The sequence below is a fragment of the Cynocephalus volans genome, chromosome 14 (genome assembly GCF_027409185.1).
Source record: "Cynocephalus volans isolate mCynVol1 chromosome 14, mCynVol1.pri, whole genome shotgun sequence".
Classification (NCBI taxonomy): Eukaryota; Metazoa; Chordata; class Mammalia; order Dermoptera; family Cynocephalidae; genus Cynocephalus; species Cynocephalus volans.
In genome coordinates this window covers 25975002-25999931 of record NC_084473.1, presented here as the reverse complement: position 1 = coordinate 25999931, position 24930 = coordinate 25975002, and the positions used below count along the sequence as shown (strand labels likewise).

Here is a 24930-nt window from a genome sequence, read left to right as displayed (position 1 = left end):
GCCTGTCAGTTTGGCTCAGCCATGTGGACTCCCAGCTCCTGAGGTCATGGGAGTGGAGACCCTGTACAGCCCAGGGGCCCAGGGGAGCTTTTCTCGTGGCTTCTGGTCGTTTGGAAGGTTCGCTGGAATGCGGGGAGTTGAGTCCTCCCCAGCCAGGAAGGCTCAAGGTCTGTACCTACCGCACTGTGGCTTCTCTTCACCAGGAAGAGCTGAGCCTCCTTCACTCTGAGGACAGAGCTGGTGGCAAGCTTGGGGCACTTCCTGCTGCTCTGGCTTAGGCAGCCTCTCCTCTGGCCTGGGTGGGAAGATTAATTTGGGGAATGGATGAAAAGAAGGAGGACTGTAGTGTCAAAGCCTCGGGAATCCCCAACCAAAGCAATTGGGGCATCAGGGAAGAACAGACTGCCAGACAAAGCTGGATCATGGCGAGATTTATTTGTTTTGAGGCTCTGTAGGGTGAGACATGTGGGGGACACAGGACACACAGGCAGAGTCCTCTCCACAGCTTGCGTCTGCCCAAGGAGCAGGGCAGCCCGGATGCCAAGCTGGATGGAAAGGAGAGGGCCACGGCAGCAGTGACGCCAGCCTGCTGCCACAGGCTCTCACACAATGCCATCAAAGCCCTGCAGGCCACACTTCTTGCCGGCCACCTGGCAGCCAAACCTCAGGGCCTCCTGCATGCTCTTCCCTGGAAGAGGGACAAGTAGCTGGATCAGCCTGGTGCTCTGGGCAGGGGCTGGCACCAGCCCTGTTCCCTTGCATGGGTGGGTACTCACCCTGGGAGAGGCTGAAGATGACGGATGCATTGAAGGTGTCTCCAGCCCCCAGAGTATCCACCACCCGGGGAGGTGGGAAAGCATCGGAGTGGAGCAACTGACCATCAGGGCCCAGGGCGCCGGCGCCCTCCTCAGCCCAGGCACAGACCAGCACAGCCCTGCAAGACCCGCCACTCAGCCAGGAGTTAGCCCAGCCCCGCCCCAGCAGGGCAGACCCCTGGGGTCCCGGCTCACCCCCGTCTCCAGGGCCCCCTCCTGCTTTTGCCAGCTCACCCTTTCCTCACACGACCATACAGGCCCCTCAGGGCTTCCTCCGCTGACTGGAATCCCAAGTGTTTGGCCAAGTCTTTGCTGACAAACACCTGCGGGCAGTGGAAGAGAGGCTGGTGGTCACTGCTAACTCTAGTCACTCACCAGCAGCAGCCTGGTGTTGCCCCCACATTATAACACGACTCCCCCAACATGGCCACATAAATCCCCAACATAGCATCTCACCGTCCCACAGGAACACATTTTTATACTTGCTTAAGATACGCTAAAATACAACCCTGTAAATTGTGACACAAACGCCCTGGTCAGTTTGTTCTAAGGTCAGTGAATTGAAGACCCACAGAGAGCCTTGAGCGCCATTGTGGGGCAAAATCTGCCACCGCCGAGTCAAACTATACGGCTCTCAGGAGTGTGTTTTGTTTTATTTTTTTGCACACAACTATGCTCTCTAGGTCTGTTTTCTTCATTTGTAAAAGGGGCAGGGACTCTAGAGCTCCCTCAGCACTAACCACACATTAGAATATCCAGAGAGAGTTTGGGTAAAAACAAACAAACAAAAAACCGACGCCTTGGTTCTATTCCCTACCCATCAAATAAAAAACAAGAGGTTGGGCCTCAGGCATCCATATTTTTTAACATGTAGCCAAGATTGAGGACCAACAGGTTGAGTGGTCTCCAACCAGCTTCAGCTATGATGCTGGGATTATCACCCAAATTCCATTTACATCCCAGCCCTGCGCAAATTTACCTTGTGCAAGTCTCCTTCCTACCCTCCTGTCACCCCTAGTAGCTCCCACAACCTGCCACCCACCCCAGGGTTGGACAAAATCTCAGAGAACAGTTCTGTCCCCTCATTTTGCAGAGGAAAAGACTGAGAAGACTAAGAGAGGAGATATTTGCGCAAAGGCTTTCCCCTGGCTGTCTTGGCCCTGTCCAAGCCTTCTGGGCACCCTTATACCCACGCACCCACCTGGGGTGGAGAAATTCTATTCCTTGGCCAATGCTGAGGCCTGCACCAGAGCCCAAAGCTGGGGGTCTGCCTGTTTGCTTTGCCCCCTGCCCTCCAACACACCACCAAGCCATGAACTGCCATTCCAAGCGTGGTCGGTAGGACAAGGGGACTCTCTGACTCCCTTGAAGAACCAAATTAGCTGGATGTGGCAAGCACAGGCTGATGGAGCACGCACCACATCTCCGTAGTTAAACAACTGGAACAGCTCCTCTCGGGGCTTCTCTATCTCCACGGACACCCGGATCTTCTGCTCCGGAGGCTGCCTGGCATTGTGCTGTTCTACCCGCTGCAGCATCTTCACCTGCTCTGATGCGTTCCGGCCCTGGGGCAGGACAGGGCAGCTCAGGACTGGCTGGGATCTGGCTCATTCTTCCCTCCCTGCTGGAACTCTGGGTGAGGAGGGAGAGGAGCTGGGAGGAGGCTGGGCTAGAACCATCCTAAATTACCACATGCTAGAGCTGTATGGACCTTGGAGACCTTATCAGCTAGCTCTCCCACTTCACAGATGAAGAGACTAAAGAATAAAAAAGACTTTCTGAAGAACCTACAATAAGTTAAATGACAGGGCTAGAATTAGAACTCAGGACTCCTCAGGGTTTTCTTCCACCCAGACTCCAAAACTTCTCTCTTGGAGTGAAGGTTCTAGTTCCCTGTAGCTGGTTCAGGCTCTCTCATTCCTTCTTCTCCAGAGATAAGGGGTCAGACCCTAAGAAGCCAGCCTCCTGCCAGAAGTAGAGTTAGAGGAGGTGAAGCAGCCTGTAACACAGAAAGCACTGGACCTCGCCTGCTGTGTGACCTCCACTGTCACCCAATCTTTCTGGGTCTTAGTTTCCTCACCTGAAAACACTAAGGAAGGATGGAGAGGGGATGAGGGAGGTCAGATTCATTTATTTCTAAGGTACTTCATGCTTCAAAGAAACGAAGAATGAGGCAGAACATGTGGAAGGGACTAGCAGGTTCAGCTGCTCAAAACACAGGTAGGGCGGGGCTTGCCTCAAAGTGGATCCACTTGAAGCGGGTCAGATCAACCTTCTCAAAGTCCTTAGCAGACACATCTGGCAGGTTCCTAGGTCACAAGATGAAAAGGACAGAGAAGAAGGGGCATGATGAGGTCAGCCAGGGCTAAGATCTGTAACTGGGGACCTGTGCGGAGCTGCTGGCAGCATGGCAGGAAGCTGGATCTAGAGCACAGCATCTCAGGCTCTGCTCCAGGAGGGCCCTGTCCCAGTTTGCTGGGGTGCCCCTTGCTGAGTTTGAGGCAGTGATATTATCTAAGGGTAAATTCAACTGCAACACTGGTCAAGGGGCCAGCTCTGTGCCTCGGAGACCACATCTCCCAGAATGCACCGGGAGTACCAGAGACTACACTTCCCAGCATCCCCCTGTGGGCAGCGCACAGCACCATGCATGCAGCACTCTGCCAACTGCAAGGCCCGTGGCTGCTCTGCTGCGCTCAGATGGTCCCGCTCATTTCTGGTGCCCCAGGGCTGGGAGCTTGCCTGTGGCACCCACAGCACCCCTGTCCTGAGTTTGGCAGCTCCCTGTTGCAACCCTGAGGTATAAGTTAGCACTTAAGGTAGAGTTTATATGTTTGGCTGGCTTACAGGTGGAGACCCTGGAAGGGGTCTGCCTCTACCCTCCTTGGCTGGAGACCTGCACACAGCCAATGGTCCTCCCTCCATGTTCTGTGGCTAAATCTTTCACCCACTTAACTAGCTGTGTGACCTGGGCCCTTCTGAGGCTGCTTCCCCATTGGTAAGTGGGGCCAAAACCCCCAGCTTCACAGGCCTGGGGCAGGTGGAGGTATGTGAGTGAATGTGCCTGGACTGAGGCCAGTGGGCAATAAACATTTCTCCTCAGAGCTCCTCTCCCTCCCTTCCTGTGAATATCCATGTGGTGTCCTTGATCAAAGTTGCTACAAATTGTTGCTTAATGGGCAGAGGGCTAGGGTTGCCCAATCCGAAGGTCAGCTCTAGTGCATATGCCCGCCCACTCACTTGCCAGCACATATGGAGCCTAGGGACTATAAAGTTTGTCCTAGGATGACTGCTCCTCTCCCCCAGGTCCAGTGGTCATGCTGGGCAGTAGGGACAGCCTGGACCACAGGGAAGCTGGGCTTGGACTCTCCCAGCCTTAACACAGTACCTGGCATACTAGGTTCTCAGGAAACTAAACCTCTGAGATTCTTCAGGAGGGAGTCTGGGAGAAGTGAGAAGGGTCTAGGCCCATGGGCATTCTCCTGAGTAGCTTGGGACCCTGAAGGGGTGCTTCCTCCCCCGAGATTAGTACCACATCAGGTGGCCCTGGTCTGCTGACCCACAGTGTCCCTTTCTCTCTCCTCCAGCAATGGCTGCAAATGGTGTATGGCATGTTTGGTCTGGCTTCATCATGCTAAGACCTTCGGGGGCTCATCTCTTTTGAACAGCCAAAGCCCAGCTCCCCGGTGCCATGTAAGCTGGCAACTCTGGGGCTGACCCTGGAAATCCCAGTGGGTCCCCTAGCCCTTCAGGGCTTGAGATGGATTGAATCACACCTCCAATCCCTCTGTCCTAAGAACAATTTCCCCACACCCACACCCACACCCAAGCTGCTGATTGACTGATTATGGAGCAATCACATCATAAATTATATTTTGTACAGACCTGCCTGCCCATTCTTGGTGTTGACCAAGGCCAAGTCACCAGGCAGAGCAAAGCCCAATCCTTTCCACCCCTCTTCTCCCCTAATTGAAAACAATTCAGAAATCACTGGACAGGTTGGCATGGGGGCAATTTCTGGTACAGGGAAGCTGCAGCAGTTGGGATGCCCACGGTGGCAAGTGAGGGAACTGATTGGTGGGTTGTGGCAGGGTGAGGCCGGGGGGCCTTACGTGTCATAGAGCACAATGGTGCGATTGCCATTGGAGTTGCTGACGATGCAGCAAGAACTGGGGGTCTCCCCGTCTCTCTGCCAGGCCACCTGAGACACATCCACGCCCCGCCGCCTGAAGTCAGCCACCAGGAAGCTTGGGGTGAAGCCCGAGCCAAGGAAAGGGCAAGGAGACACAGATTAGAGCCTGAAAGTGGCCTGGACCTCCCATGGGAGTGGGGAGGGGTGCTGGAGCACATGGGTCTCTGAGAGAAGAAGGGTCCTGTTCAGGGAGTTTAGTGATGGCGGCAGCAGCTGGCAAAGCGCAGACGGGTGTACAAACCTGGAGTATAGGATGGTGCGGCTACCATTGGCCTTGTTGATGATGACTGTGGAGATGGGGACGAAGCCTGTGGTCTGAAAGACTGTGTAGCGTAGGTCCACAGAATAGCGGCGGAGGTCATCCAGGACAAAACTGCCAGGGCGGAGTAACCCGCGGGAGTTGCAGTTCGACAAGGGTTTTGGGGACTGGAGGGCAGCTAGCAGGGCCACTAGGGCCCCTGAAAGGCAGAGTGCAAGCAGAGGGGGCTAGGAGAGAACTGAGAATCACAGATTTGCCACAAGCTGTGTAAGGGAACGGGAGAGGCAGGGTTGCAGAGCCTGGGGCTCAGAGAGAGAAACACTAAGGGACATTTTTTTAAGTCCTGACAAGCAAACTCCAATCCTGATTTGCTCATGTTCATAAAGGTAGGACAGGGGTAGATTTGGGACCTAGAACCTGTATCCCATCTGAACCAAGCCAGGAGTGGGGGCACTGTAGTCCATTTAACGCAAGGTCCAGGCAGAATTAATAATTAATTACCAAGGTAATACTTTGCCCCAGCTGTCCTCTGCATCCTCACAGTGCTTTCTTCCCCGGAGTCCCTTCCACTTCTAACGCTGTGATTCCTCTTGTTCTACACCTGCCTCTGGGACGCCGAGCCAGGAGGTGGGCCCGCTCACTGCCCTGTCCTCTCACAGCCAGGTGGACCGTCCTGGGCTGGGAGCTGGCTCCCAGTGCCTGTGCCACTCAGTATGGGCCTGGTCTAAGACCCTTTCCTAGAATGCCATCCCATCAGAGTGAGCCCAGGGGCATACCCCCAGGAAGACTGCACCAGCAGGAGAACAAAGAAGCCAGCCCTCTCTGAGAATGCACTGTTCTGTGCGCAAGAGCTGACAATTATGCCCAGCAGTCCAGCCACCATCCTGGCTTCTCTCACTATGGCCAGACCCCACTTTCAGCAACATCAAAGCTGGACCATACAGATTTGTAAAAAGGCACTAAGTCAGGGCATCATTCCTTGACTTACAACTCAAGGATCCTTTAGTAGCTTTCCCAAAGCATCAGAAATATGGTTTGTTTTGCTAAATAACTTTTTGTACCACACTACCTGGCACATGGTAGGTGTTCGTTAAATGTTGGACACATGGGGAGAGTTCTGAATGGCCCACCCATCAGCATGACTGCTACGTAAAGGAGAGTCCACCATCCTGAGCAAGAGCCACAGGCCTGCCTCCAGCTAGGAGGGAAGGTGCTATTGAAGCAGTTAACAAGTGACCAGCCCTTGGCTCTGAGTCCCTCTGTCCATATCCCGGGGCAGATTCTCGCCCCCTATTCATGTCATGCCAATCCATCAACGTGGGGAGTTTGTCTGTGGCTCAAGTCATTGGGCTCCGGCAGTAGCCCCCCTCAAACCAGGGTTCAAAGGGCTGTGCTTCACAGGCCAGCAACCTGGCAGCCTGCCCCGGTGCTCACAATGGACAAAGTGTGGGCCTCACCTCCCGATAAATGCTTGCTGAGTTGGCAGCGCCAGGGGTCAAAGGACTCTTGGGTCCTTGAAGCAGCCAACACTGAGAAAGCACATGGGCCACTTATGGGCTGTGGCTTTGACAGCTGTGGAGCTGGGAGGCATGGGTTCTGGGCCTAGCTTTAGCACAAGCCTTCCAGGTGTCCTTGGGCAGGGTACTCTGGCTGCTTCACGGAACAATGGGGACATGAGCACTGGCCCTACCCCTCCACTGGGAAATAAACTGTGGGCCTGGGTCTGGGGGCCATGGATGCTGGACGTCCTTGAGGAGGACAGGTACAGCACGTCCCTAACTGCCTTCTGCCTCAAGCACAGCCAGGATAAGGGACTTCAGAGGGCAAAGGCAAATCCACCGCAGAAAGTCTGTAGGAGGCAAGGAAGGAGAAGGTGGGGAAGCTGAAGCACGCTCCGGGGAGTGGCCAGGAAGCAGGTTGTGGAAGTGCGCCCTTGACCTTCGCAGGAACTGTTAACACCTGAACAGCAGATAAGCCACACCAGGGGGGCCTGGGAGTCTAGTCCTCCACTGCCCAACGTGCCCCTCACACCCCTTCCGGTGGCCACAAACTATTTCTTATACCCCGCCCATCCCGGGTTAAGACTGCTTGCTCCCCCTCCCCCGCAATCCTGCATGCAAGCCTCCCCCAGTGAGTGCTCCCCCCTGGACTCACTCGGCAACATGGCCAGGGGCCAGTGAGCCCATGAAGGCACAAGGAGCTCCAAGCAGGGAGAGAACTGTGCAGGAGTTGGACGCATTGCCTCCACGCTGCCATCTCTGGGACAAGCACCTGTGAAGCACAAGGAGGATCTGGCAGCCCCAGCAGACTGGTCCTGGGCCAACCCCAGTCCCCTGTGTCGGGCCCACAGAACGTAACAACTGGGGTTCCCCTCAGAAAGCATCAAGGCCACGGTCTCATTTTCTACATGGGGCCGCTGAGGCTCAGCTGAAGGAGGGGCTTGGCTGAGGGCCGGGTCTTGTTTCCCCAGCCCAGGCTAAATTCAAGCTCACAGAGATAACTTTCGATGCTTCCACCTGTTCTTAGGGCATCAGGAAACCACTCACTCGGGTCCATCACAGTTTGAGGGCCCTGCTAAGTCTGGGTCATCTCCTCCTCAGTTACAATGACCCCCTTCTCCCAGGTCAGCACTGCTCCCAGAGGGCTGTACCTTCAGCCTCCTTCTTGACAGCTGCATCAACTCCAAGGACCTTGGAAACTCAGTGTTTCTTCCCAAAGCTATCACATTTACTACCCACTCCTGTCTTAGGAGAGCCTACTTCAATAATAACTGCAGTTATCAAATAAAATGAGTAAGACCAGAGAGCAAATCTGCACACTGTGATCACTTAAGAAGCGGGGGGGCTAACTTTTACGATGTCAAAATTAAAAAGATTATTGGGTGAAGACTGGTTTTCCTCCATCTTTACTGAAAATCTATCCAAAAAAAAAAAAAAAAAAAAAGATGTACCTAAAGGGCTTCACTGTCATCATCAACAACAAAAGGGATAACTTGCACACATAGGATCAAAGCACTTTAACAATTTCTCATTTGTGCTGCAGTAACACTGCGAGGTAAACAGTATATGTTGTTATTTCTATTGTGCTGGTTCCAAAAAGAAAATAATAATTATTATGGCAGCTTACAATAAGAGCAACAAGTACCAAAGGAGCACTAATTAGGAGAAATAACCAAAATTTTAGGTTAAGGTATATTTGGGTACAAAGAGATATTTGAACACAAATATATCTCATATTATAAGGTATATTTGTATATATAAAGGGAACTTAACCTTGAAGTTTCCTTCTGCCTTGGGAAAAGGAGAGCATCATCTCATTAGAAAAAAAGAATACTAATTTGTAAAGTGTCAAAGATTTTTCAAGTTATGTGCTTTAGAGAAACTTTCATGCAAAGTAAGAAGGAGTCTAGAGGGATCTGACTTGCTCAAGTTTACAACAGTTAAAATGACAAAGCTGAAATAGGTGGGGAAAAAAAGGTGACATCAGAACCCAGGTTTCCTGACTCCAAAAGCTATTACTATTTCCTTGTATTTTTAAATGAAAAGCAGTTAGGCCCAAGCTTTGATGAGGGTTTTTTTTGTTGTTGTTGTTTCTTAAAGCCAAATGTCAACCAGTGGTTTAATACTTTTTTTTTTTTTTTTGGTGGCTGGCCAGTATGGGGATCTGAACCCACCACCTTGGTGTTATAAGGCTGTACTCTAATCAACTGAGCTAACCAGCCAGCCTTTGAAGAGGTTTCTAAGAAAGGGTGAGGAATTTTACTCCGTGAAAAACCTTTAAAGTCACACTGATACTTCCTGTGCCAAAATGCTCAGCTGAGTACGAGGATGCTCTGGAAGGCTCTTCTCAGCGTGGGCTGAGACTCACTCCTCAGGGGTCTGGCTGAGCTCCTGGGAGTAGCTCCTGAGAGTTCCCAACAGCCTGTCAAGCACAGAGACCCTGGAACAGATGGGGCTGAGGTGCCCAGGAAGGACTGGGTCCCCACTCAGATTTGCTCTTCTGGGAGGCGCAAGAGTCCAGGAGCTGGACTGCAGAGAAGCTGAGCCATGGGGATAGGAGAGGAGGAGGCACACTCTGAAGGGCAGGGAGCGCAGCATACGTGGGCAGGGTCTCTTTGGAGAGGTGCCTCACTTAGGACTCACCTTTAGAACCTGCCCCGGCAGCGTGGGAGCTAGCAGGACCTTCCTCTAGTCTCCCAACATAATTAATCTCACAGGGAATGGGGCTTCGGCTCTAGTATCCCTCTCTGGGTCTCCCCCAGACCCTCCACAGTGCTTAGAGAACCCGTCGCTCCGGAATTTGCACTGTTTCCCTGAGAGAAAGCCTAACTCCTCACTGAGCACCCTGTCCTGGGGCTGACGCCACCTTGGTAAGTGGGTTACCTACACAGAAGCACAGCCTGTGCCCCTTTTGCACTATCCCTGCGCGCTGCACCTCTGCCAAACAAAGACGGGCAGCAGCAAAGGGACAGGGAGTCAAGAGACGAAGAAGGCTGGAGCACTAGCCTCTGAGTTAGGAGACTTGAGCTGTAATTGCTGCTCTGCTACTCATTAACTCACTGCCTTAAACAAATAATTAATTCCTCCAAATCTCCAGCTTCCTCATCTATATGAAGCATGTGCCCCATCCTTACACAGTTCCCATGGGCGGCTGCGGGGAGTATGAGACAATGCATGTGGCAGTGTTTGTGGACTCTGGGTCTGAAGAGTATGGTCTCTCCCCTCGATTAGCCTCATGGTTATCAGAGCTGTACTGTCTTCCAGAGTTCAGTCCGGAACTGCCTTTTATCCAGTTCTTGGCTGAGACAACTGATAACCAGGAGAAATTCTCAGCTTTCTAAGAGATAGACTGCACCAGGAGAAAGCTAGCAGCCCGTGCCCACAGAAATGCCTTCAAGGCATTATGGGTGTAATGGTATGGCCCTTATCAGAACTAAGTATGAGAACCAACAAATGACTCTTCAGCTTCTACCAGACAACCGAAAAGGATGTTTTCCACTGTGGTGCTTGCTGACCCTTGTAAAAGGACTTCTGGTAAATTCCTTTTGGAATGTGGCACCAGGGAGAAGTCTGTGTGGCTGATGAACCAGCTCTATCCATAACCCACAACATCTCCATACTCACTTCCCGTGCCAGCAAGCCCTGAGCTACAGTCAAAGCTCTAATAGCACAGTTTTAAAAGTTCTTGAACAGTCTAACGGCACACACCTCTTACTGTAAGCTACTTCAATCTTTTCTAGAAATAAGTGAGACATATATATGGTAAACAAATTAGAAGTAAATGTTGGTGAAAGGACTTCGTGCTGATGCTTGGAGTTAAAAAAAAGGGGGGGCGCAGGGGGGGTGCTGGCTGGTTGCTCAATGGGTAGGGCTTGGTGCTGGTAACACCAAAGTCAAGGATTTGGATCCCCATACGGGGGGGGGGGGGGGGCGGGGGGAAGGAAACTGTTCTCACAACTTACCAGTTGTGTACTTAGATAGATCACTTTCTCAGTCTCCACTTGCTTATGAGTAAAATGAGGATGCTGATACCTGCCAAGGTCGCAGGGTTGAGGTGGGGATTGGCTAACACAATGACACCCAAAGCCTGGCCTTATTATTAAAGGCCTCAATTCCTTCCTCTCCTCTCCTGCTGGAGCTCTCCAGGCTTCCCAGGCAGAGGGCGCCGGCTCAGAGGCTGGGCTCTCACTGTCTCACTGAGGGGTCCCTGGCTCGCCAGCTCCGTAGCTTTGGCTTCCGGGCACAAACCTGGGCTGCAGCGGCTCCGGGGTCTCCGAGGGGCCCGGGCGCCCCTACCTTATCTCTGTGTCTTCCTTAGGGTACTTGTCCACCAGACTGATGACGTCCAGCACCACTAGCCCCACGCACAGGATCTGCTTCTCTTCCATGAGGCTGCTCCCGGAACTTTTTCTGCCAAACCGGCTGATGCGGTTCTTCCCCAGCAATGCCTCTTATCCTGGAGGATTGTGTCCCCGCTCCCAGGGGCTACCCTGGCTCCTCCTCCGAGTGCGGAGCTCCTCCTCCAGGGAGCCTCCTACAGCGGAGAGGGGTGCGGTGAGTTGGGGTGCAGGGAAAGGAGCAGGGCCCTTTCTCCCGACGCCCACTGACCCAAACTGGCCTGGGAACGCCAACCCCGAGGTCTTGTTCCTTGACCTTCCCTTAGCAGGTTGCCTGGCCCTGCAGATGGCAACGCTTCCCACTACTCGGCCTTAGTTTACTCACTCGTCAGATGGACTTCGAGCTGATGCAAACCTCTCCAAAGCGCGGCTAAGCAATCTCATGAATGCAAAGAGAAAGTGCTCTAGAAATGAGCCACCGTTCCCGCCCTCTCCTGCACCTCCCGCTCAGACTCCTTACCCTGGACCCGAGGGACTGAGCGGGCCTGGCAGCCGCAGCCCCGCCCCCGCAACCTAAGCCTCTGCTCGCGCCGTCGCGGCTGCCCCGCCCCCGAAGCCCGGCCCTTCCCAGCCGAGGCCCCGTCCGCGCCGCCCAGCGGCCAGGGCCGCCAGGTGGGCGGCGAGCGTCACGTGACGGGAGGCACCGAGCGCCCCCTGGCGGACTCCTGCGGCAGGGCGTGATGAGGGAAGGTGCCCGCTGCGACCCCAAGGGGCCGAAGCACGTTGCGGTCCGCGCCCCCCGAGCCCATGGCAGGCAGAGCCACTCGGGCCAAGATGACTGGAAGGGCGAGGCCGGTCCGGAACCCGGGATGCCCTCTGTAGGCCGCCGTCTTCCCCCGCCCGTCCCCTATGTCCTCCTTCTACCCCTGAACAGGTACTGGAGCAGAACGGTGACTTCGTTTTTTTTTTTTTTAGAAAAAACCAAGTGTCTTTATTCCTGAACAGTTTAGTGTGGCGGTGGGGCCAGAGCCTGCTCAAGAGAGCCCTGGAGCCCAGGGAATCGGCCTAGAGGGCCGGTTGAGGGAGCAAAGGGTGCGAGGATCGGCCCCTCCGCAGTCCAGGTCCTGGAGGGAACAGTGGTCAGGCCACGAGTCTGGACTAGGGGACCCCGGAGTCCCCGAACCGGCGTGCTCTGGGCGCCAGTACCGCGGCGGGTGCGGGTGCGGCCGCTCGCCAGGGGCTGGGTGCCCCGTCCCAGGCCGAGACCCTGGGAAGCCCGCCGCCCTCGCTGGCTCTTGGGCCGGCGCAGGCACTTCGGGCGGGTCGAGCCGGTCCCCTGTCTACGCCTGCTCGAGCTCCTGGTCCCCGTACAGCAGGGCGCCGCTGAAGATGGTGAGCGGCTCCTCCGAGTGCGCCAGCTGCCCCATGACCAGGTCGATGCAGACCGTGTCCCCGGCCTGCAGCGGCAGGATGAGGCTGAAGACGCCCAGCGCACCCGGGCTGGGCTGGCTCTCGGCCACCGGCTTATTCTCCAGGCCCTCGGGCTCGTAGCCGCCGGAGTCTATGCGGGCCACGCCCAGATTGGAGCGGGACAGTACGGCCTCCACTTTCTCGTGCCGGTGCCCAGTCAGCACCGCGCTCAGCAAGTAGCGTCCGGCCAGTGGCGCCGTGAACACGCCTGGGGACAAGGATGGCCGTCAGGAGCGGAGACAGCGCCAGGATCAGGAAGGCTTCGGGAAGCCCACCCAGAATTCCTGGATTAGGAAGGGACCCGCTGAGCCCCTTCACCTGTACTCCACTAGCATGTAAGCTACAAGGAACTTGGTGTTTTGTTCAGTACTGAATCCCCAGCATTAAAACAGTGCCTGGGCAGGAGCAGACCCAGTAAAGACCTGTTGACTGAATGACTCCTCCCCTCCCTTCCCCATCTCCCAGCCCAAGCTGTGGCGAGAATGATTAAATGAAGGAAAGAGCAGGGGTCTCCCCAACTCAGGGAGTGAAAAGATTCACACTGTCGGAAGAGGCATGTATGAGAAGGTGTCACTGCACAGCCTTGCCCATTTCCCCAAGCACTCAGTGCAGCCCCTTCCCAGGCTTACCTGTCTCGGGATCATAGTAGCCTCCATCATTGAGCAGGACTCTGTCGAAGGGGACTGTGCCTGGTTCAGACCGGGGCAAACTCAGCGCAGCTGAAAATGCCACCCGGGGCACAGAGACTGCTGGTGCCCCCTCCACTCCTGGGGGGGGTAGGGTGGGTGTTAGAGCAGATGCCCGGGGCAGAGCTGACCTGCCCCCTTCTCCTCCTAGATCTAGCCCGAGGGTTGCCTGAGGACTGCCATCCTCCAACCCCTAGTTCAGTTCTCCTCCCTCCAGAATCACATGAGAGGAACTTACCCTGTTCACCTTGGGGACCTGTGGGAAGAGGAAAGGGTGCAGTAAGAAGTAGGGCAGCACTCACTAAGTCACTCAGCAAACATCTGCTGAGTCTCTTCCACTGTGCTGGGGCCTATGTGGACTTCAAAGCAGGAATGGGGGTATCAAGAAAAGGAGGAATAGGTAGGGTCTGTTCTGTTCAACTGCTGGGCCGTGAGCCCTAGTCTCCAGCCCTTCACACCCCAGATAGCCCTTGTCAGCTCAGCCTTAGTTTCCAATACAGCAGAGGCGCCAACATATCCAATTAGCCAAATGCTGTGACTGTCCCAGCTCCTAGTCCCTTTCTGCTATCTTTCCCCTATGGGCCCTATAGGACCCCCAGTTCCTCACCTCTTCCCTTTCTCTGTCAAGTTCAGAGTGGACTATCAAGCCTGGAGCTGCCCAGGAGAGTGGCAACCCTCACTGCAGCAAGGGTCTCAGCCCACATACCTGGCAGCCCGATGGGTCCCTTTTGTCCATCCTTGCCTGGAGGTCCTGGAGGTCCAGCAGGCCCTGGGGGCCCCTGCATCCCAGGAGGCCCTGGGGGTCCAGCCTCACCCGCAGGCCCTATAGTGACAAAACTAAGTTGAAGGAGAGCCATAAAGCAAGTATCCAATGAACAAGGCAGGTGGTGGCTCCGTGGACAGGGAGATGGATGAAACAGGTGGGGCTTTGCAGGTGGTGGGGGAGATGGGGCCCCTCGCTGCCCATGCTGGGTACCTGGCTGGCAGAGCAACAACCCACCTACCCACAGACCCATCTGAGCAGCCAGAGGGAGGGCAGGAAGCTAGGACCTTGCATCATCTCTTGTGGACAAACTAACAGTGGGACAATGGTTTGGGGCTGCAATTCATGCTGGGCAGAGGTGGGAGAAAGCAGGTGAGATCAAGGCTGGGCTGTTGTGGAGTTCGGGAGGAGAAAGAAAGGGCTCGAAAGGGGTCCCCCATGCCCCCTCACCAGTGAGGTCCTTCAGGCTGAGCTGGTGTAGACGGTCCTCCAGGAGCAGTAGGGAGCTGTTAAGGGCACCGAGCCGTCTGCCCAGGCCCGCCTGCGCCCCCAGCAGCTTCTCCAGGAGGGCTGACTGCATCTGACTGCTGCTGTTGGTTTCCCGTAGCCCGGCCCAGAGCCCAGCCACGTGTCTGGAAAGGCCCTCGCGCAGGCCCTGCAGTCCCCCAGCCACAGTGTCCAGGCGCTCACAGACTCCCTCCAGACGGCCAAGTCGCCCCTCCAGGCTGGGGCATTGGCCAGCCTGTGCCTGTCCCTCCTCCAGGCCCCGGAAGCGCTCTTCACTCTCCGTAGCATGCTCTGTGGCCTCCTGCTGCAGCCTGTTAATCTCAGAAATGATGCTGTCCTTGGTGGCCCCCAGATCAGCCAGATCAGCGCCCTGGCCCTCCACGGTGGTCTGCAGTTCGTGCAGTGAGTCATTGAGGGAGCTGAAGGTAAGAATAACCTCAGAGAGCTCTCCTTGCAGAGCCTGTAGGGATGAGCCTGAGCTGCCCCCGAACACACTGAAGCCATCCAGGGGCCCCCGGCTTGGTCCCCCAACACCTGGCCCAGCCCCAGGGCCCCGTGGAGGTAACAAGGGGCAGGAGCAGCGTTCTACACCATCCCGAAGGCGACCCAGTTCCTCTTGGACACCTCCACAGGCCCCACAGCCCTCATCCCCACGGGCCTGCAGCAGACCCTCCAGTTGGCCCAGCCGTGCTGCTGTAAGATTGAGCCGCAGCACGAACTCTGCAGCTGCTTCGTCTTGTGCATCCATGCGGTCCTGGAGCCGGCCTACGACCCCTTGCAGTCCCTCCAGCATGGCCTGCTGGGCCTCCCCAGCTGCTCCCACCTTGTGCAAACCTGAACCCACCAGCCGCAGCTGTCCCTCACTGTCCAGCACCCTGCGCTCCAAGGCACTGAGGATCTCACTGACCTGAGAGTCCTGCTCCCCAGGGACCCCAGAGCAGAGCTGCCCACATGCCTGCACAGCCCCTGCCACCTGCTCTTCTAGCAGATCCAGCCGCCCACCCAGCTCCCTGCTCGCATTGGCCAGCAGTCCCTCCAGCTTCTCTAGCCTGCCCGGGGCAGCAGGCAGCCAGTGGGCCAGTCCCCGGGAAGCCCCAGGCCAGCCCTCCTCCTGCTCCTCCGAGGGCCCCAGGGTGGAGTTGAAGCGATCCTCCAGGCGAGAGAGGCGGGAGGCCAGGCTGGTGTAGCCTGGGGGGTGACCTCCCTGCCCGGCAGCTCCTCCCAGCTCGGTGCCTCGCCGCCCACTCAGCACTGTCACCGAGCCGGCCACTACATCCAGCCTCCGTTCTAGCTCTGCCAATCGCCGGCCCAGCTCCGGAGGGCAGCATTCCTGAGGGAGCCTGCGGCCCATGGCTTGCCCTGCGAGCTGCCGCTGCCGTTCCTCCACAGAGGCCAAAAGCTTCTCCAGCGCTCGCAGCCGCCCCCTGTCCTCCTGCTGCTGCTGGCGGAAGCCATCCAGCCCCACCAGGCACATAGAGCAGGACTCCTGCAGTCGCTGCTCCAGCTGTCGCAGCAGCTCCTCACTGTGGCCAGGAGAAGCTGGGGCCGGGGATGGGGCCCTGCCACTGCCACCGCTGCTGCCCCTGCTGCCACCCTGATGGTTGTTGAGGTGGCCCAGCTCCTGGTCGTGGGTGGACACACGATTGTCCAGAAGCTGCAGTTGGTGCTGGATCTCGTTGAGGGTTTCATGCACGCCAGGCTGGGCAGCCGCATCTGCTGGCTGCTGCCTCCCATTAAATGCTGTCTCCACAGCCCTCTGCACATCTGCCAGGTTCCCACTCAGTCCCTGCAGGACACCCCGAAGGCCTTGCAGATCCTTTGTCAGGCTCTGCACCTGCTCCTCCAGTTGCTGCACCTTTTCAGATTCCCCAGGACCTGAAGAGAGGGGAAAGCAGAGGAAACATGGGCTGGACCTTAGAGCTCAGGGCCTGCCTCCTGCTCACCCCAGCTCCAGCAAGAGTCAGAGGCCCAGGCTGGCTCTGCCTCTCCTGTGGGTCAAATTTGAACTATGGATCTGTTCCCCTTACAACTACTCCCTTGGGCACATACTATTAACTTCCCATTTTATAGAAACAGAGGACCAGAGATAGGAGGTAACCAGCCATGGATTACAAGTTTAATAAGTGGCAGTGCCAAGTTTCAAACCCAGATCATCTTCTGGCCACCAAGCCCATGTCCTTCTCACTTATCCACAGTGCTTCTTAACTTCTTGGAAACTATTTCCTCATCTATTAAATGAAAATGACACTCTCTGTCCTCCCTCATAGGGCTGTCAAGAGGAATGAAATGGGAATGTGGGGCAGGCACTTTGGGTACCACAACAGTAGCTGGTACTGGGCGGCACTTCCATACAACAACATAGGGACAAACACGAGGCTCTGTGGCAAGCCTCTCTCCCAAGCCTCCAGCTGGGGCCTCGCTGGATTATCAGAGAGTCAGCCAGAACTTCCTGTTTCTATAATTATAGTATGGCTATCTCGCTGGCAGGGAAACAGAGCACATCCAGTGTGCCCGGCACACACAAGGGAAATACTGCATTCTGGGACCTGCAGTCTCCAGAGGCTGTGGAGGGGTCTGGGACCTGTAGTCAAGTACAGTGCATGCTAGGACTTGTAGTTTCAATTTCTATCCCCATGGACCAAGCTCCTCAAAGGAATGCCCCCTTCCTCCCACAGCTGTTCCTAGCTAGGAAGGATCTTGGCCATACGTGGGTGTGTGTGAGCGCATTTTCTCTCTCTCTCTCTCACACACACATACACGCGCGTGCGCGCACACACACACACATATGGAATCTCAGGGATCTCACGAACTCCCTTCTGTTCCTCTCTTCTCTCTGACTCAGAGCACAGAGACCCCCACTTCCCACCCCCCAGCAGCTCCCACACTCACCTTCTCCGCCTAGTCCACTGAGGTGGCTGCCTGCACTGGAGCCAGAGAGGTTGGGGCGGGCAGGCTGGGGTGGGGGGTGGGGGGTAGAAGGTGCAGGGCCCAGCGCTGAGGCAGGACCCTCACCACAGTCATCTCCCTTGTAACCCTGACAGCACCTCCACTCCATATCTGTCACTGTCTTGTAGGCCACACGGTAGCGAGGGCGGAGGAAGCTGCGGTACCTGGCAGAGGCAGAGGGACACCTCTTTATTCCTCCCTGTACGGTCAGTGGCCCTGGCCCCTGTCCTCAGAGATGGGTAGCTGCTGATAGGAAAGGCCTGTCCTTCAGGCTGTGTCCCCCTGACTGTCTAGCATGTGGCCTTGCTCAGTTGACAACTGTCAATGTTTTGGCCAAGGGCCAAATCCCACTCTTCCTCCCTTTGCCCTGTGCTGGAACCTTGAGTGCCTTTCCTTGAGGATGACCCATCCCAGAGAAGGCATTTGGGGGCTGGCAGGTATGGTAAGTCTGCCGTCAGTATCCCACCAGCCAAACTGCTGCCTCAGCATCTCCAAAGAATGGCTCTGGCTGAAGCCCTGTCCTGCCTTTTGCGACATGCTTTTCACAAATTCCCTAAGTTGGCCACCCACCTTCTGCCCTTGCCCAGCTCCCACCAAGTGCCCATCCCCCAGCATTGGGGGCTTACATGATACTTCGGGGACATTGAGGCTGGCCCCAGCCACAGGGCTGGTAGTCCGGCTTGACGAAGGTCTCCACTCCATCCTCAAGGACACAGCTCACTGTCCGAGTCACCACGTAGGCACACCAGTTCCTGTAGGCACAACCCCACCTGGGCTCAAGCACCAGAGACACACGCCCCAAAAGAGGGCTTAGGGGCTACCAGAGCCGGGGAGGATGTCAAAAGTTGAAGGGCCCTCAGGGACCAGTGAGAGCCAGGGCCTTGGCAGGGGCAGCACCCCCCACCCCCACCCCGTAGCAGGAGCAGATAAAGACTTTTCAAGATGGAGAGAGGTGCAGAATGGAAAACCACAACCACAGAGAAGTCAGTTCTTGTGGCTGTGGCATCTTGGGGAGCCTCTGAATTTATGAAATCACTGGTGTGTCCCTTTCTGGCCCTGTCTCAGTCCTCACTGGCCAGCAAGGTCCCCTGGAAAACGGCTTCCACCAACCCCTCAGGGGAAGAGACAGGGGCAGGCTGAGGTCCAGCTCGGGGTTAAGTGGAGAATAGCCATTGAGGAGCCCTGCCCGCCTTGGAGTTTACAGTTCTACACTCTTGGCCGCATTCATGCCAGCCACTGATCTGTGTGCGGCTGGAGGGAGCAGAGCAGGAGTGGTGTCAGGATTATGGATTGCTGGCTGGGGCCAAAGAAGCCCTAGAAAGGAACACAAGGTCTGCTTGAGGATCCGGGGCTGGCAGAAAGGCCTGGCCCACGCCCCTCAGGGTAGTGGCCCTGGGCAGCTAACCGCAGGTTCCCATGGGAAGGATGTGGGAGCTGATCCCCCCTTAGGTTACCCATGGAGCGATCTGTTCAGGGGGCCCTGGAAAAGGCTCCACAGGAAGGTGGGCATGTGAGGCACCACCTGATGGATGGGCTTCCTCTCTCCCCCCCCTTTCCTGCATTGGGGACACAGCCCAGGGGAGGGTAGCCAACGTGGTGGCCAGAATACCCGCCTTTTTACTGCCCTTCCCACCCACCTCCAGCCTCCAGCTGGAACCCAAATTCTTACCTGTGGCGGCTGGCGGGCCGGGGGGCGCTCTGGGCCTGGGGCCCTCCGGGGCTGAGGGCCCCGCCGCCCCCCGTGTAGAGGCTGTATCCTCTAGGAGGGTAGCTAGCAGCCCCCGCAGCTGCAGTCAGCAGGCAGCAGAGGTAGCAGCTCCAGAGGGTGCTGGGGGCCATGGTGGGGCACTCCGCAGTGGCCTCAGAGGCACATCCTTGCCTGACCACTGGCGCCTCTGTTGGCCCCGGGGGATGCCGATGCTCCACGGGATGGCGCAAGCCGGACCAGTCCTGTTCCCGGCTTCCTGCCGGCAGCCCCCAGCCACACGCCTCCTCCTTGGCTGCCTGGCTTGACCCCTCTCCCCCTCCTCTTTCCTCCTCAGGCTCCCGTCTGTTCCTCCCTCGGTTCCTTCCGCTCTCCTCTTCTCTGCTCTGAGGGGAGTTTGTTCTCTGTGCCCCCTGGCCTCCTGTGCCTGGTCCTGCCCCTCTCAGATGCTGCTTCCTGGGCCTCCACCCCCTGCCTCAGCTGGCCCTCTCTGGTCTCTCTGTCCTTTTCCCCTGATGACCAGATGCTGGGGTGACAGGGCTTTGCCCCTGTGGCTGTTCAGAGGCGCAAGAGTGGCTGTGGGGCGGGCCGGCCTCCTCTCCCTGGCTCACTCCCCTCCCTTCCCCCCGTGTCTGACTGGCGGGCCGGCCTCCCTTCCTCCCCCCACCTCTCCAAACATCGTGCGCCACATCTGCTTCTTGTTAACTCAGGGAAAGAGAGAAAAAAAAAGGAAAAACAGAGAAATGTGGAGTTGCCGCCGGGCTTGGGGCCAGCCTCTCAGACGGGCCACATGGAGCTGGAGCCGGGGCCAAAGCTGGGGAGGAGGCCCAGGGCTGGTCACTCAGACAGAGAACGGGAGCCAGAGCCACAGCTCTCCTGGGGCTAGGGCAGGCCTCCCCTGGGAGAGAGGACCTGAGAGAGGGAGCCCAGAGGGGAGAGCAGGAGGGGAAGACTGCCAAAGGGAGAATGAACTCCCAGGGCTCAGCTGGACGTCACTCACCATCTAGTCCATGCTGCTTCCTTTTAGAGACATGAAAATGGAGGCCCAGAGTGGGAAGGTAACTTGTCCAAGGTAATGCAGCAAGTAAATGGTAGGGCTGAGATGATTTGGAAGAAAGAAGGAGGAGGGAAGAGAGGGCTCCTGGGCCAGGGAGGAAAAGGAGATAGGACTCCACTGAGGCAGTCAGGAAATCCAGAGAAGACAGAAAAAGAAAGGAATCTGGAAAAGGGAAGCAGTCTTCTATCTATCAAGCAATGGAGGGGACATGGGCAAGAGGAGAAAGAATCTTTTTCTTTCTTTCTTTCCTTTTTTTAAAGATGACTGGTAAGGGGATCTTAACCCTTGACTTGGTGTTGTCAGCACCACATTCTCCCAAGTGGGCCACAGGCCGGCCCTAAGAATCTTTTTTTTTAAAGGGCTAAATGAACATGGGTCCCAGGCTTGTCTTGCTGAAGATCAGGCCATAACTGGGGGTGTGGAGGAATGGGGTGGTAAATTTTGACCTATCTCTATAAACCTATCTGTATAGTGCCAAGAGAAGTCACTCCCTAGCTTGTAGGCAAGTCTGATAGCCTCTCTGTAGTGCACAAAGAGCCATCTGCCTGCCCTGAAAGCTCCTTGTGAGATTTCTGGATCGGTAAGCTTGGCCCCTTCACCATCAGGCACTCACCATCGTGTTTTGGACCAGGGTCTTCCATGTAGTAGGATGCTTGGGAGAGAGAAGCTGAGGGACTAGACAGAAAGAAGACAGGAAAATGCCATGTGCCAGGAACTATGGAGGTGCCCTGGTAGCAAAGGCACGTATAAGACTCAGTCACTGTCCACTAAGGAGCAACTGAGTCTGTTGGGGATGGGGCATGAGCCCCCAAACAGAGAATTACCACAAGGCAGGAGAAACCAAGTGCCAAGGGGGCAGGACAAACGGATGATGTGTGTTCTGGCTAAGAGGAAGGGAAAGACAGTTGGCTGATGGAAAAGATAAAGTCAGAGGAGAGCTGCTGGAAAAGATAGAACCTGAACAGTACTTCAGAGGGTGGGGAGTATGGGGGAGTGAAGGACAGAGACAAGGGGAGGGGAGAGACTTCAGGCTCAGGGAAAGAGGTCTGTCTCAGTTTCCTCATCTGTAACACAGGAATAATAATAGTACCCTCTGTGACAGGTTTGTGAGGGTTAAGTAAGTTAATACATGTAAAGCATTTTAGAATGGCACCTGTCACTTGGTAAATGCTTGATAAATGTTAGCTCTTATTTGTGTCAGAAAGAAGTGGGACAGAAAGTCAGAAAAGTAGATTGTGGACAAATTAGGGAGAGGTTCAAATGACTGGTTAGGAGGTTGGATTGTAAGTTTTTTAGTAGAGGAAACTGTATATACGTGCACAGAAAAAAGAAGATATTATCAATGAGAGCAATGAATAGGGTATCAGAGGACAAGGAATCTACTCCCAGTTCCTCCTCTAACTAGTGTTATAACTTTGAGCAAATCCCACGATGCCACTGAGAGTCTGTGTGTTGTCTAAGGTCCCTTCCATATTCTACATTGCAAAGTGATGCAGACTTGGGCTGAGGTGGTGACAGTGACCATGGAAAGGAAGGGAACGTTGTGACTGTTTGGTGACTGCTTAGGTCATGAGAGACCCGATGAAAGGAAACACCAGAGAAGATTCCAGGGTGTGAGCTAAAATGGGGAAATCAGGAAGAGTAGCAGGTTTAGAGGGGGGAAAAAAGATGACCTTAGTTTGGACATACTGAATTTAGGATGGGAGTAACATCCCAGTGGAAATAAATGTCCAAGGAATGGTTAGAAATGGGGATCTTGATTCTGGGAACTATTTGTAAGGCAGAAGTTGGAAGCCATGAGAATGGAGGCTACATCTTCAATGTGACTCTATGTGATGTGCCTCTGATGTCCTGTGGTCCAGAAATGCTGGTGGAAAGACAGGGTGGCAAAAGGAAATGCTGGAACCAATAGAAATGGAAATTTGTGGCTGTCCCTTGGAGGCCTGGGGATCAGCACACAGGGAGGCTTGAAGGAAATATTCACAGGAGATCCTGATTTCAAGGAGTGTCAGTGGAAGGTTGCAGCTTTGTCTCTGGTCTCTGCACAAGGCCCAGGCCTTGGCTCTGGCCATGGCAGGAAGACAACCCACTTCCTATCCAGATTGCCCTATCTGCAACTATGGGTTTTCTTTCTCTGCTTTTTCCCCTCTCCTCTCCCTTCAGGGGGCCTCTGGCAACCCGAAGTCATCCCAGCCATCTTATTTCTGCCCGATTGTCACCTATTCCCTCTCCTGCCCTCTGAAGTTCAAAAATCTGTTGTACGATTTGTCCCATCATGTCCCTTCCTTGAAATCATCACACTAATCACAGAGATTAAGCTCTATAAGCACCCCCTCCCCAATTATCTCCTTCCCCCCAAGTCCCCTCAGGGTGAGACCTCTCTCACTTTTCCATCCAAGCTTTTTTCAAGCTTTGTCAGTTCTCAGCTGAGTCTAGTTCAGTCCTGGCGACCATTTTTTAATATAATTTTTTTTTTTGCGGGGGAGGGTGGCTGGCCTGTATAGGGATCCGAACTCTTGACCTTTATGTTACAATACCACTCTAACCAACTGACCCAACTGGACAGCCCCAGAGACCATTTTTATCTTAGTTCTTCCAGGCACTATGCCAAATGACCCATTCAAGGCTGATTAAGACTTGCTGACCCACGCACAGGAAGTTCTGGGAAGTGAAGGACACTTCTGGGTAGTTCTTTTTTTGGCAGTTGGCCAGTATGGGGATCTGAACCCATGACCTTGGTGTTATAAGGCTGTGCTCTAACCAACTGAACTAACTGGCCAGCTCTCTGGGTAGTTCTAAAATAAATCCTTTCCCTCTTGTCTCTGACTGTAGGACAACCTATAGAGTCCACAGTGTGACATGGAATGTAAGGTTAAAAAGAATAGGTGACACTGTCTTTAACCAGTTACAGAACCTCGGCCAAATCAGTTATCTTCTGGACCTCAGTTTCCATCTAAAAAGTTATCTTGAGGGTTGGCCCGTGGCTCACTCAGGAGAGTGGTGCTGATAACACCAAGGCCCCGGGTTCAGATCCTGATATAGGATGGCGGGTTAGATCACTTTGTAGAGCGTGGTGCTGACAACACCAAGTCAAGGGTTAAGATCCCCTTACCGGTCATCTTTTAAAAAAAAAGTTACCTTGAAGTCCCCCTTAAGCTCTGATAGTCTAGAATACTATGCACATGGGCCAGCTGGTTTTAGGACAGCCTTGGAAATCTGAAGCACTTCCAAGGCTATCTCTAATGTCACTTGCAATCTAGAAAGTTTACCTTCCAGGGTCAGCCTAGAGATAGAAATTATATTAAAAAGGGAGGTGTAATTCTGATTCAACAGTAGACTTAAGTGTCTGGTTGGACTTGGATCTGCTTCAAATTTCCAGGAGACATGAAGTATAATGTTGCGGAATCCTTTAAGACCAAGACCCTCACTCTCTCAGAGCAGGGCCAGGAACAAGACCGCTCATTTGCTGAGGGATGCATAAGGGAGTACATGTCTGGGGTTTCACCAATGTTATGTGGAGGGGACATGGACTTGGGATTATAAGTACGAAACTTCCAGGAAATAGTGGGTGGGGGCTGGGAGTGTGGTGGCAGGAGGCCAGGGGAACTACAGACTATTAAAAGTAGGAATGAGTTTAGGAGCCACTGGGCCGAAGCACAGGAGACAAACTGCTGATGATCCCAGTGCTGGGAACCCCACTTTGGGCTAGTGCATCCCCAGCTCAGTGCACACAGGCAGCAAGTTGGTCCCCTGTCCCAGCTGCTTCAGCCCCATAGCAGCTCCTGTAGAGTTTTCTTTGGCTCAGAGAAGCAGAGCCCTCCCCTGAGCCGAGGCCCCCCTCTACCGCAAAGCAACTGGCTTCCATTACCCCTGACAGCTCCAGAGCAACAGCCCAGCCCCCGGCCCCAGCCTGGCTTGGTGCCATTCCCTTTTATGGTGAAGCTGAGAGAGCAAGGAGTGAGGGGGGAGAAGGTTCTGGCTGGGCAGAGGGGTGTAGAGCTCTAGGGTGCCGCTCCCCTCGCCAGAGCTGCCTACCCGCAGCCACCTCTCTTCTTTCTCCTGGGCGACCCACTCTGCCCCGAACCCACCACCCCTCTTGCTCGTCCCAGCCCTTCCTCCTCTTCCCCCTCCTTCACATCCGGGGGATGATTTCCCAGTGGCCGAAGTCCCACGTTTGGGGTTTGATTCCAGGAGGGTCCGCTTTATTTCCGACGCCCACCTCCAGGGGTGGGGTGGCGGGCGGGAGCCCGGGTAAGACAGGCACTGGTCAGAGCACAGGCAGGATCGGTGTACTTGGTTTGAGGCGGGTCAGAAAGCCTGGCGCCGGAGAGAGCCCTGTGCCCACTCTGCGTCGCCTCCCACTTCGTCCCCGCCGCCCGAGCCAGGGAGGGGACACAGAGGGCACGACCCAAAGGAAGCACCTGGCTGGGCCGGACCGGGAAGCGAAGCGTGCACAGCAATGCGGGGGGCCTGGGCAGGAAGGGGGGTCGGAGCCTGCGGGTCAGGTCGAGTATCCCGCCCGGCCCCGCCGCCGCACTCTCGCCCTAGCCCACTCCTTGGCTCGGGGAAGGCGGCCACCACAGCTCGGCGAACCGCGTCTGGGGCCGCCCCAGCTGCGGCCAGCTGCGCCGCACCGCACCGCACAGCGTCTAGAAGCCTGTCCGCGGCTCCGCCCCACCCTCTACAGCGGGACG

At 55.4% G+C, this 24930-nt stretch overlaps 2 protein-coding genes across 7 annotated transcripts; both read right to left on the bottom strand.

Moving 5' to 3' along the window:
• Positions 1 to 444: 444 nt before the first annotated feature.
• On the bottom strand, positions 445 to 11669 carry KHK (ketohexokinase). Of its 6 annotated transcripts, none has more exons than XM_063078218.1 (10): positions 11623 to 11669; positions 11062 to 11299; positions 7421 to 7537; positions 5249 to 5380; positions 4928 to 5062; positions 3052 to 3124; positions 2234 to 2380; positions 1050 to 1138; positions 777 to 934; positions 445 to 688 (listed from the first exon to the last, which is right to left on the bottom strand). In XM_063078218.1, the coding sequence occupies exons 2-10, from the start codon at positions 11151 to 11153 to the stop codon at positions 603 to 605; spliced, it is 1029 nt and encodes a 342-aa protein (XP_062934288.1). In that variant the 5' UTR covers positions 11154 to 11299; positions 11623 to 11669; the 3' UTR covers positions 445 to 602. The 6 variants fall into 6 exon arrangements, with proteins under 6 accessions (XP_062934288.1, XP_062934287.1, XP_062934290.1 ...); XM_063078217.1 differs by lacking the exon at positions 11623 to 11669 and adding an exon at positions 11488 to 11602; XM_063078220.1 differs by lacking the exons at positions 4928 to 5062; positions 11623 to 11669 and adding an exon at positions 11488 to 11602.
• A 397-nt stretch (positions 11670 to 12066) lies between these two features.
• Positions 12067 to 19638, bottom strand: EMILIN1 (elastin microfibril interfacer 1). The gene is made up of 8 exons (XM_063078517.1): positions 19144 to 19638; positions 18101 to 18226; positions 17418 to 17638; positions 14472 to 16403; positions 13965 to 14081; positions 13497 to 13514; positions 13202 to 13339; positions 12067 to 12780 (listed from the first exon to the last, which is right to left on the bottom strand). Exons 1-8 carry the CDS (start codon positions 19311 to 19313, stop codon positions 12443 to 12445), a joined length of 3060 nt encoding a protein of 1019 aa, XP_062934587.1. The 5' UTR covers positions 19314 to 19638; the 3' UTR covers positions 12067 to 12442.
• Positions 19639 to 24930: the final 5292 nt, after the last annotated feature.